Below are 12692 nucleotides of genomic sequence, written 5' to 3'. Positions count from 1 at the left end.
TCTTTTTTTCTATATCAAAATATATTATGTTCAGATATATATATTAAGTGGTGTTAAAAATAGATACAGAAGTAAAAATTATACTGTGATTGTAATTAACTTAGAGACATACTTTAGTATATTATGACAATAAATAAAATGATTTATTTGATTGAAAATTCCTTTTATTTAAATTGATTGCATTTGCTTTTTAGCAATGTTCTCATAAAAAATGCTGTGATGCTGTAACATGTTCTCTGATTGGAGATGCAGAGTGTGGTACAGGACCATGCTGTGACAGAAAAAGTTGTCAGGTAAGTTTTCAAAATATTGCCTTATTTTCTTTCATGAAATTTTTGCGTTCTTGTGGGTGCATTTTGTAGCTTTTTTTTCCCGCTCTTATTTTTACTCATGTTTCAAATTATATTACTTTATGTACTCGATTCATACACAGTTAATTTCAGAACTGAGAGAAGGTCCTTAGATCGTTTTCAACCTCTTTCGTAGTGCTGCCTCTTACTGTATTGTTTCAATTTCTGCTCAAGACCCATCCTCTTATTGCATTTAAGAACAATTCCAGATAATTTGGGTGCTGTGAGTTCCTCTTGGTCGTGCCTGAATGTAGCTCTTCATGATTGAACGACTTATGACAAAATTATGAATAAGCCACCCAACACACACTTGACATGCAATATTTGAATAAACAGACAATAAAAATAAAAACGCCTCATTTTGAAAGTAGCAGAAAAGGAATCCATATAAAATAGTCAGCAATATGTAGCATATCTAATAGTGAAGATTAGCTTTGGCAAGACCCTGGAAGTGACTGACTGAACCCTTGACTTCCCTTGGGAAGTTTTCCATTCAACTTTCCTTCATAGCCGCACCTGATAGGAGGCAGGGTAAAATCTCTTTTCTAGGGATTGCTACATCTTAGCGACTCACCTTTTTTGTGTCACTTTCAGGGGTCTATGACAAACATAAAGACTGAGCAATGAGAGCTTTTGCTGCCATTTGTTTTTTCTCTGTCCATGAAATCTCTCCTGACATCATTTTACTTTGCTCTATGCGCGTTCTTTTTCACCCGGTGGGCTAGATTTTAAAGTCAATGGTCATTTGTTTCAAGGCACATGAATGTAGAGGCCAGCCTAGGGTTTCCACTTCTTAGCAATAAACCTTGCTGCCCTTTCCTTCGCCAGAGCTCTCATCTTAGTCTTTGTCTCCAAATCACTGGAACTGAGCAGTCAGACTTTTCTAAACAGTCCATTGCCCTCTGCCTACATCTCAAAGGATAATTCTTTACAACAGAGGTAATTGCTACATTTGGTCGAATGAAAATTCATAGTATAAGTTACTAGGGAGGGCTTCAGGGTAACAGCTAAATGTCCTATGTTAGTTCACATTAATTTTATTATGTACTATAGCATAGAATTTGGCTTTTGCTGTCATTTAAAGGCTGACATGTGCCTTACACTCTGCTCTCTTACAGGTGGCCATAAGCTTAAACGGCTTTCTATTTTCTTCTCTGTCCACTTCCAGTTAGGCTAGTTTCCACTGACTTTTGTCTGCAATTTAGTGATCTGATCCAGTTTTTTCCTTATAAATTTTCATTTTAGACGGACACAAGTCCAAGTGCAAAGACATGGAAGACCAATAGTTTAGCCAGCTGTTTTTTGACACATAACAGTGATTAATATGTTTTTAGCCAGTACCCAGACATTCCTATAGGAAATTTAAGAAACTGTGATTGGTACTGCATAACACCAGTTATTATGGGTCAGTTGTATCTTGATCAACAGCCAAGCAAAGAATAACAAACACTTATGAAGCTTAAGTAAGGCTGAGTCTAGCTTTGTGCTCAGGTGAATCTTTGTTTGGAACAGGAGCAACAGGATTCTTATTCTACATCTGTTGGATATCCTTGCCTTTTTGTCGGCAGTTCTCAAACACGCTTTTCCTGTAGGCAGTACAGATAGCTCATTGAAGTTCCTGGCTTTTCTAGTCCATAGCGTGTGATGTTTCAGAAGAGCACAGGGATCCTCTGTTTCCCAACATCCATCTCCACCCCTGGTAGAGGCAGAAACCCTGACCCACCACTACGTTCTAAGTTAAATTCCCACCACTGTGTCTAGGGAGAAGGTTCCGATTATCATCCTGCGTCAGCAGCAGTTTCATGTCAGCTATAAACTCCTCATGGTGGAAGTGGAGTTAGTCCTGAAAGGAAAATTACTTGAAATGCAAAAAGGATAAAGATGTCCATTAAGAAACATTCTAGAAACGTGGCAAAGACTGGCATCTGAGTTAGTTAAAACATCTCAGGAGTGCAACTAACTAGTCCCCAAGAATCAAAAGCTGGAAAACAAATACACGTAGTTTTATATCAAATATTTTCTATTTATCTTGAAGTAAATATTCAGGATAACCAGAGCATTTTAACTATGAGAACTTTCACCAGAACCATTATTTTCAATTGAAGTGCAAATCACACAGTAAAGAATTAACCGTTTTCAAGTGAACAATTCAGTAGCATTTAGTGCGTTCACAATGTGGTGCAACCACCTCGACCTGGGTCCATAGCAGGTTCCTCATCCGAACAGGAGACCCCGACCCATTACGCACTTGCCTTCCTTTCTCCCTTCCCCTCAGTCCCTGGCGACCAGCCACCTGCATTCTGCCTCTATGGATTTACCTACTCTGGACATTTCATATAGGTAGAACCATACAATGTGTGACCTTTGGGTCTGGTTTTCTTCACTAAATACAGTGTTCTGAAGTTTCAGTCACCTTGTAGCATAAACCAGGACTCTATTCCTTTATGTGGCTGAACATATTCCATTGTCCATAGGACAATTTGTTTATCCATTGATGGACATTTGGCTTCTTTCTGATCTATTCCAGCAGAACTTTTAAGTAAATTCATAATTTAACTTTAAATACTTACAAATGTATTAATAATGGAAATGATAGTTACAAATACAATCCTCCTATTTAAATTTGTATATTTTGTTTTACTACTTTAAAAACAAATATTTGGTTTTCTTTGTCTCACAGATAGCTGAAAGAGGACAGGTATGTAGGAAAAGCACGAATATATGTGATTTTCCAGAATTTTGCAATGGGATAGCTGAGTTTTGTGTACCTGATATGAAATCTGCTGATTTAGAACTGTGCAATAATAAGACTGCCTTTTGCTATCAAGGAGTATGCCAAGATACAAATAAACAGTGTGCGGAGTTGTTTGGAAAATGTAATGGTTGTATTTTTTTCTGAGGTTTATATTTAAACTATATTTGTTTCTTAAGTCAGTAGTGCACCCTATAGCCATAATAATAATTATTGCTTAAATCTAAATTTGGAGATAAAACTGCAAAACAAAGCATCTTTGACCTATGTCAGGAGGTAAAGTAGATCTAGTGAGTACGAGACAAAAAGAATAGGATATTAGTCAAGTTTCAGGTGATTGGTGGAAATGGAGTAGACTACTAGAATTACAGATAAGTGAGCAAATGATTGTTTTACTTCTTAATCGTTTCTGGACGATAATAACAATTTTATTCTCGAGTAGGTAGTTTTTAGTTAAGTGTTTCTCCTTCATATGTAGCCAGTAGATGGCACCAAATATTTATAGTAGATGACACTGCCTGGGCTTCGTTGTCTCAATGCCTTTGTATAAATTTACCACGCTTTTAATTTTTAATTTTTTTTTTAAGATGGGTAATTGAAACTTTATTTATATTTTCAGTTTCGAAGGGGGCTTCTGCTCTATGTTCACAAGAAGTGAATATGCATACAGATGACTTTGGAAACTGTTATGGTCGTTTTTGTAATTATCGGTGCGTATTTTGAAAAATATACATTTTCCAAATGCACTGGGTGTGTATGTGTGTGTACTGCAAAGAATCACTTAATACAAATGAGAGATGAATATAGTATATAAAGATAAATTTATATGGTGCACTTCATAAGATGGTGTATGTTCTTTTTTTAAAATTTCTTTTAACATCTTTATTGGAGTATAATTGCTTTACAGTGGTGTGTTAGTTTCTGCTTTAAAACAAAATGAATCAGCTATACATATACATATATCCCCATATATCCTCCCTCTTGCGTCTCCCTCCCATCCTCCCTATCCCACCCCTTTAGGTGGTGACAAAGCAGCGAGCTGATCTCCCTGTGCTATGCAGCTGCTTCCCACTAGCTATCTATTTTACATTTGGTAGTGTATATATGTCCATGCCACTCTCTCACTTCGTCCCAGCTTACTCTTTCACCTCCCCGTGTCCTCAAGTCCATTCTCTACATCTGCATCTTTATTCCTGTCCTGCCCCTAGGGTCTTCAGAACCTTTTTTTTTTTTTTAGATTCCATATATATGTGTTAGCATATGGTATTTGTTTTTCTCTTTCTGACTTACTTCACTCTGTATGACAGACTCTAGGTCCATCCACCTCACTACAAATAACTCAGTTTCATTTCTTTGTATGGCTGAGTAATATTCCATTGTATATATGTGCCACATCTTCTTTATCCATTCATCTTTCGATGGACACTTAGGTTGCTTCCATGTCCTGGCTATTGTAAATAGTGCTGCAATGAATATTGGGGTGCATGTGTCTTTTTGAATTATGGTTTTCTCAGGGTATATGCCCAGTAGTGGGATTGCTGGGTGGTATGGTAGTTCTATTTTTAGTTTTTTAAGGAACCTCCATACTGTTCTCCATAGTGGCTGTATCAATTTACATTCCCATCAACAGTGCAAGAGGGTTCCCTTTTCTCCACACCCTCTCCAGCATTTCTTGTTTGTAGATTTTTTGCAGATGGCCACTTTGACTGGTGTGAGGTGATATTGTCACCTTATTTTTGATAAAGGAGGCAAGAATATACAATGGAGAAAAGACAGCCTCTTCAATAAGTGGTGCTGGAAAAACTGGACAGCTACATGTAAAAGAGTGAAATTAGAACACTCCCTAACATCATACACAAAAATAAACTCAAAATGGATTAAAGACCTAAATGTAAGGCCAGGCGCTATAAAATTCTTAGAGGAAATTATAGGCAGAACACTCTATGACATAAATCGCAGCAAGATCCTTTTTGACCCACCTCCTAGAGAAATGGAAATAAAAACAAAAATAAACAAATGGGACCTAATGAAACTTAAAAGCTTTTCCACAGCAAAGGAAAACATAAGACAAAAAGAGAACCCTCTGAATGGGAGGAAATATTTGCAAATGAAGCAACTGACAAAGGATTAATCTCCAAAATTTACAAGCAGCTCATGCAGCTCAATATCAAAAAAACAAATAACCCAATCCAAAAATGGGCAGAAGACCTAAATAGACATTTCTCCAAAGAAGATACACAGATTGCCAGCAAACACATGAAAGGATGCTCAACATCACTAATCATTAGAGAAATGCAGATCAAAACTACAGTGAGGTATCACCTCACACCAGTAAGATGGTGTATGTTCTGAATAGCTTTGGTGTTATGCTCTGAATAACATTGTGAATTATCTCATGTTTTGAACTGTTATTTAAACAATATATTGTGTCGCTAAGTGACATATGGGTAATTTTTTCTGTGTTATATTACAGGGATATCTATTGTGGAAAGTTAGTTTGTCTCTGGACACGTACAGAAGTAGTGCCATTTAAAAATTTTGATACTCAATATACTTTCCTTGGAGGCATTGTGTGTCTAAGTGCACATCTAAGAAATTCGACACCAATAACCTTCCGAGATGAGTATACCTATGTAAAGAGTGGCACTATGTGTGGTCCAAATAAGGTAAACACAAATTCTTCGTGATTCTATACGTGGTGTGTGAGCATCTTAGTGTCTGTGTATGTGTGTTTGTGTATGAGAGAGAGAGAGAGAGAGCACTTAAGATTTTTAATTTGTAATTGTTACCAATTTTGGTTACTGCGTCATGATCTTAAGCCTTAAAGGTCAAAATTTCTATTGATCAAAGGAACACTTGCTTTACTTTTTGTCATTTTTCATTATGAATTTTACTGTAGATATTTAAAGTTGTGTACTCACACTTGAGTATCTTACTTAACCCCTTTGTTAGGCCAGCATCTGCTCTGCAATAATTTGTGTAAAACAAGGAAGAGAAAAGAATCAAATAATACACCCCAAAAGCAGGTCAGAAAATCCTGAATAATAAGAACAACAAAGAGAATTAATTTGATTGCAATAAAACTAAAATATTGATTTGCTCATTAGCCTACTTCCCTAATTCTTTTTCCAAAAGCACAATATACTTGTTAACAATTTGCCCTTTCTCAAGACACAAGAATAAAACAGAGTTTAAGCTTTGTTTGTTTTTCTTTTTGTTAAACATTTGAAGAAACATAATAGATGATTTTAAACTAGTACCATTGAAAATTTAGTTGACTAATGTAAAACAGTACACAATTATCTCACATTTAAATTTAAATAATTTAAATGGAGGTATAATATTTTAAGAAAAGAAAAAATAAGAGAAAAATGGAAGTGAATAGTAAACTTATCTCAGAATGGGAAGAGATATTCTCACATAAAAATAATGAAGTAATCACAAAGTAACATACTGGTGCTGACTACATTATAAAGTAATATGTCATCCCTTTGAAGATCATTTAAAATTAAGTGCCACAAAAACAGAAATACAGATCAATGGAACAAAATATAAAGCCCAGAGATAAACCCACTCACATATGGTCACCTTATTTTTGACAAAGGAGGCAAGAATATACAATGGAGAAAAGAGAGCCTCTTCAATGAGTGGTGCTGGGAAAACTGGACAGCTACATTTAAAAGAATGAAATTAGAACACTCCCTAACACCATACACAAAAATAAGCTCAAAATGGATTAAAGACGTAAATGTAAGGCCAGACACTATAGAACTCTTAGAGGAAAACATAGAACACTCTATGACATAAATCACAGCAAGATCCTTTTTGACCCACCTCCTAGAGAAATGGAAATAAAATCAAAAATAAACAAATGGGATCTAATGAAACTTAAAAGCTTTTGCCCAGCAAAGGAGACCATAAACAAGACGAAAAGACAACCCTCCGAATGGGAGAAAATATTTGCAAATGAAGCAATTGACAAAGGATTAATCTCCAAAATATACAAGCAGCTCATGCAGCTCAATATCAAAAAAACAACCCAATCCAAAAATGGGCAGAAGACCTAAATAGACATTTCTCCAAAGAAGATATACAGATTGTCAACAAACACATGAGAGGATGCTCAACATCACTAATCATTAGAGAAATGCAAATCAAAGCTACAATGAGGTATCACCTCACACCAGTCAGAATGGCCATCATCAAAAAGTCTACAAACAGGGCTTCCCTGGTGGCACAGTGGTTGAGAGTCCGCCTGCCGATGCAGGGGATGTGGGTTCGTGCCCCGGTCTGGGAGGATTCCATATTGCCACGGAGCGGCTGGGCCCATGAGCCATGGCCACTGAGCCTGCGTGTCTGGAGCCTGTGCTCTGCAACGGGAGAGGCCACAGCAGTGAGAGGCCCGTGTACCGCAAAAAAAAAAAATAAAAATGTCTACAAACAATAAATGCTGGAGAGGGTGTGGAGAAAAGGGAACCCTCTTGCACTGTTGGTGGGAATGTAAATTGATACAGCCACTATGGAGAACAGTATGGAGGTTCCTTAAAAAACTAAAAATAGAACTATCATACGACCTAGCAATCCCACTACTGGGCATATACCCTGAGAAAACCATAATTCAAAAAGAGTCATGTACCACAATGTTCACTGCAGCTCTATTTGCAATAGCCAGGACATGGAAGCAACCTAAGTACTCATCGACAGACGAATGGATAAAGAAGATGTGGCACATATATACAATGGAATATTACTCAGCCATACAAAGAAATGAAACTGAGTTATTTGTAGTGAGGTGGATGGACCTTGAGTTTGTCATACAGAGTGAAGTAACTCAGAAAGAGAAAAACGAATGCTGTATGCTAACACATATATATGGAATCTAAAAAAAAAAAAAAAAAAGGTTCTGAGGACCCTAGGGGCAGGGCAGGAATAAAGACGCAGATGTAGAAAATGGACTTGAGGACACGGGGAGGGTAAGCTGGGACGAAGTGAGCGAGTGGCATGGACATATATACACTACCAAATGTGAAATAGATAGGTAGTAGGAAGCAGCTGCATAGCACAGGGAGATCATCTAGGTGCTTTGTGACCACCTAGAGACATGGGATAGGGAGCTTGGGAGGGAGATGCAAGAGGGAGGAGATATGGGGATATATGTATATGTATAGCTGATTCACTTTGTTATACAGCAGAAACTAACACACCATTGTAAAGCAATTATACTCCAGTAAAGATGTTAAAAACTGCCTATGTATACATGTTTTAGATCTAAATATGTAAAGGAAAGAAAGAAATGGAGTACCATATAATTTAGATAGTAATTATTTTTAGAAGGAGGGAAAAGACTGATTAAGGAGGAACTGGGAGGATGCCATCTTGGGTAATAGCAGAGGTCCTTTTGTTTTTTCAGTGAGGGTTGAGTAAATGAATTTTTGTTAAAACCATTGAGCTTTCCACTTTTAGCTTGCAATTTTTCTGTGTGAGTACCGTATTTCACAATGGAAATGGTTCAAAAATCTAAATTGGTAAACAATAACCAGTCATTTGTAAACAAATGGATTTAGCTCCATAAGCTTCTTTCATTGTATTTAATTTGTTTCAGATTTTCAAAATGTTTGTCTTTTAAAATTTTAATAGTAATGCAACATATATTCATGTAAATAAATCAAAAAACAAGTTAAAAAAAAAGGTATACTTGGAAAATAATAACACTGTAAAAAAAAAACAAAGTGCCAAAATGTTTACTAAAGTATAGCAAAGTAAATAAATAAATTTATTAACTAATTTAATCATTCATTAATTAGAAAAAAAGCACTCTAATGGCTTCTATACGTGGCATAACACCAAAAAAATAATTTTGTCTTTGCCCCTGGTTTCTGGCACAAAGATCCTAAACCCCTTGGAATTCCTGATTGATAAGAATTTTTTTGTTGTTATTCATAGTGAGCCCCTTCTGATCAAACCGAATTTATGCTAATGGAGTAACAGGGTGGGGCATCTAGATGGCTTCAGGATCCTGCTGGTTACCAGAAAGACCAACTGATTAGAGGGATGGAACTTTTAGTTCTACTCACAACTTCCACTAAGGAGAGTTGCGTGGCTGGAGATTGAACTCTGGAGAAACTTGGAACACTGAGATCAGGGAGCTTCTAAGTTGGTGAAATAAAAATGAATATCCAACAGTTGTGTTCGTCCAGTCAGTTAGGAATTGAAAATAATAATTGATGGCGAGAAGCACAACTTATTATCATCCTAAACCAAGTATAAATTTGCACATACTTTCTGGAAAGTGATTTAGAAATGTGTAAGAATTCAAATATATTATCACATCTTTTTGTCTATTTTTGAAATATTACTATTTGTTACTATATTTTTCTATATTATTGAAATATAACATTATACTAGCTTCACATGTACATCATAATGATTCATACTTGTATATATTTCAAAATGGCCACCCCAAGTCTAATTAATATCTGTCACCATATGTAGCTATAATTTTTTTCTTATGATGATGAGAAATTTAAGATTTACTGTCTTACCAAGTTTCAAATACAGAGAACAGTATTAGTAACTGTAATTACCATACTGCACCATACATCCCCATGACTTATTTATTTTTATAACTTGAAGTTTGTGCCTAACCTCCCAAATCCCACCCCTGGCAACCACCAATCTGTACTCTGTATCTGTGAGCTTGGGTTGTTTTGTTTTTATTCTTCTTAGGATTCCACATATAAGTCAGATTATACAGTATTTATATTTCTCTGTCTGACTTACTTCATTTAGCATAACGCCCTCACGGTCCATACATGCTGTCACAGCTAGCAAGATTTCATTTTTTTATGGCAGAAAAATATTCCATTGTGTATATATACTATATTTTTGTATATATACTATATTTTCTTTATTCATCCACTGGTGGACACTTTAGTTGCTTCTACATCTTGGCTATTATAAGTAATGCTTAAATGAACATTAAGATGCAGATATATTTTTGAGTTAGTGTTTCCATTTTCTTCAGTTAAATACCTACAAGTGGAATTGCTGGGTCATGTGGTAGTTCCATTTTTAACTTTTTGACAAACCTCTATACTGTTTTTCATAGTGGCTACACCAATTTACATTCCCACAAACAGGAACAAGTGTTCCCTTTACTGCAGTTCTAAGCCAACACTTATTATTCCTTGTCTTTATGATAATAGCCATTCTAATATCCTAGAAGAATAAGAGAAAGAACTTAAGGATGGAAAAGTATTTGAGGAAATAATGCCTGGAAGGTTTTCAGAAGGCATAAACCACAGATGCAAGAAGCTGAAAGTGCATGATATAGAATGAACTCAGTGAAATCCAGTAAGATACAGCATAATAAAATTCCTGAAAACTAACGACAAAGAAAACTAATCTTAGAATTAGTGAGAGTGAAGCAGCATCTTATATACTGGATAAACACAATTACACTAACATTTGGAATAAAACCATATGGGCACTAGACATACAAATACTAATAGAAAATTGCTACGCTAGGTAACTAGCCTTCTATCATCCCACATAACATTTAAATTCAGCAAATGTCCTGTTGAAAAATGAGTCATTTATTTAAAAGACCTCTGCTTTCTCACACCAGCCCTGTTTGACCACTAAAAGCATTACAGTTTATCCATTTCTCCTGCAAGATTCTCTGCCTGGGGAAGTCCAGTCATTAGCCCATGCCCAACTGGGCAATGTCCCCATGGAAGGAAAAGGAAAGAGAAAGGCGGGGGACGGGAAAGAAAGGGAAGGGAAGGAAAAACAAAGACTTTGACTTTTCCTGCTTGGTCTGGAGGAGCTTTAAGCTGGCAGTGACTTTTTGATCCCACACCATTTTTTTTTTTTTTTTGCGGTACGCGGGCCTCTCACTGTTGTGGCCTCTCCCGTTGCGGAGCACAGGCTCCGGACGCGCAGGCTCAGCGGCCATGGCTCACGGGCCCAGCCGCTCCGCGGCATGTGGGATCTTCCCGGACAGGGGCACGAACCCGTGTCCCCTGCATTGGCAGGCGGACTCTTAACCACTGCGCCACCAGGGAAGCCGTATCCCGCACCATTTTTAATAAAAATTCTAATTGGCAGCTCTCTCTATGCAATTGAAGTTTGTCACATTGTTACCAGGGAGTAGGTTCTTGTCTCATCACAGGAAGAATTCAGAGACAAGATAGGGAAGTCAAGAAAGCAAAGCAAGGATTTATGTAAGCAATAGAATGCGCTCAAGGGGAGAGCGGGCAGGCTCAGGTGAGTAGCTGCCCTGAGTTTTATGGCAAGTCAGTTATGTGGGGCGTAGAAATGAAGGGATGGAATATTCACTGGGGAGGGAGGGGTTTAGGGTCAAAATTCCCCGATTTTTATCCCAGCTCCATCTTCCCGAAGGTAGGAGGGATTTTTGTCCTTATTTAACCTTGATTGGAAGTGTCATGGAGTCAGTGCATGATGGGAACTTCTTATCTGCAAGGTAATTTTACTGTAATGAGGGCCTAATGACAACAGGTTGCATTGAGATGCCAGAGATTCCTGCTTTTTCCCACCTTTCTTTGTCTGCTTCCAGGACATTTCTCACCCCCAAAATGTGTGGTTTCCTGTCTGTCTGGAGGTTTCTGCTTTTCTTTTGTCTGACTGTGGGCTCCCGCTGTTTACAAGATGTATGGTGTCCTGCCATTTGGCCTGTGTCCCCCCCACCCCGCTCTAATAATATGACAGTCTCTGTTTTGGAAGCTGGCTTTTAGGCCGTGGTACTTCCAGTCGTTTAACCGGATAGTGCCAATTCTGGAGGACAGACCACTGGACAAGCCCAAATTCTGTAGTCACCATTAATTCAATTGCTTTATGAAACAAAATACTCTTCTAAATTGTCTCCCTTGGGATAAAGTGTTGTGTTGACTGTGTTCTGTAACTGAGAGAAGTGGGGAGGTGAGTAGCGGATACTGAGAGCTAACTAGTTCTGTGGTTTTGGGCGCAGACTTCCATTGATAGTTCCACATGTTAGCCACCCTTTCCCATCTTGCCCTTTCAGCTCTTCTTCCTGTTTTTCCTTAGGACTCTGAGGCTGCAGCTCCTCTAAAGCAGTGTAAGGCTGACCAACTAGGCTCTCCCCTTTGCCACTGTGTTCCCTGTGGTTGCTTTCTCACTTCATGTCACCCAACAGTGACCTTCATTTTATTTCAGAATCCCAGGAAGTCCTTTACTCTCTCCTCTTCTAATTGTCTCTTTCTGATTTTCCTTTACTCTCATTTATTGGGAAAAGGGGGGCTATTGTGAGTGCCAAGTCTGTGAATTTGAGGCTATTGTCTGTGAATTTGAATTGGAATCATTCTCTGGTTATTTTAAAAAGTCATCAAGGATATACTTTATGTTCATTTGTTATTCTACAGTGTTCAGTTGTTTTCAGAGAGGTTAGATCGTAAAGGCTTCTTTACCACATTCTCATCAAATGTGGGTCCTTTGTAAAAATCAGTCTATCAATTGATAGATAAGAAAAGAGAGAAAAAGAGATTTTATTTCTTATCTATCAAAATAAAGAAGAGTATGTCTTCCTTGTCAATTATAATAAAAATTATAAA

General features: G+C 37.3%; 1 protein-coding gene across 1 annotated transcript in view; it reads left to right on the top strand.

Annotated features, from left to right (window-relative positions):
* The window catches only part of LOC113628960 (A disintegrin and metallopeptidase domain 3-like), a 101897-nt gene that overhangs the window by 73035 nt on the left and 16170 nt on the right, over positions 1 to 12692 (top strand). The window contains exons 13-16 of the mRNA XM_027123018.1: positions 195 to 293; positions 3031 to 3226; positions 3722 to 3812; positions 5576 to 5768. Of these exons, the coding sequence (XP_026978819.1) occupies positions 195 to 293; positions 3031 to 3226; positions 3722 to 3812; positions 5576 to 5768 (579 nt within the window). The remainder of the gene's footprint in view (positions 1 to 194; positions 294 to 3030; positions 3227 to 3721; positions 3813 to 5575; positions 5769 to 12692) is intronic.

Source organism: Aethalodelphis obliquidens, unplaced genomic scaffold (assembly GCF_003676395.1).
Source record: "Aethalodelphis obliquidens isolate GAN/ISIS:26980383/991018 unplaced genomic scaffold, ASM367639v1 scaffold25, whole genome shotgun sequence".
In the NCBI taxonomy this organism is placed as follows: domain Eukaryota; kingdom Metazoa; phylum Chordata; class Mammalia; order Artiodactyla; family Delphinidae; genus Aethalodelphis; species Aethalodelphis obliquidens.
The sequence above is the reverse complement of the archived record's forward strand: the minus strand, read 5'-3'. Positions and strand labels throughout refer to the sequence as shown.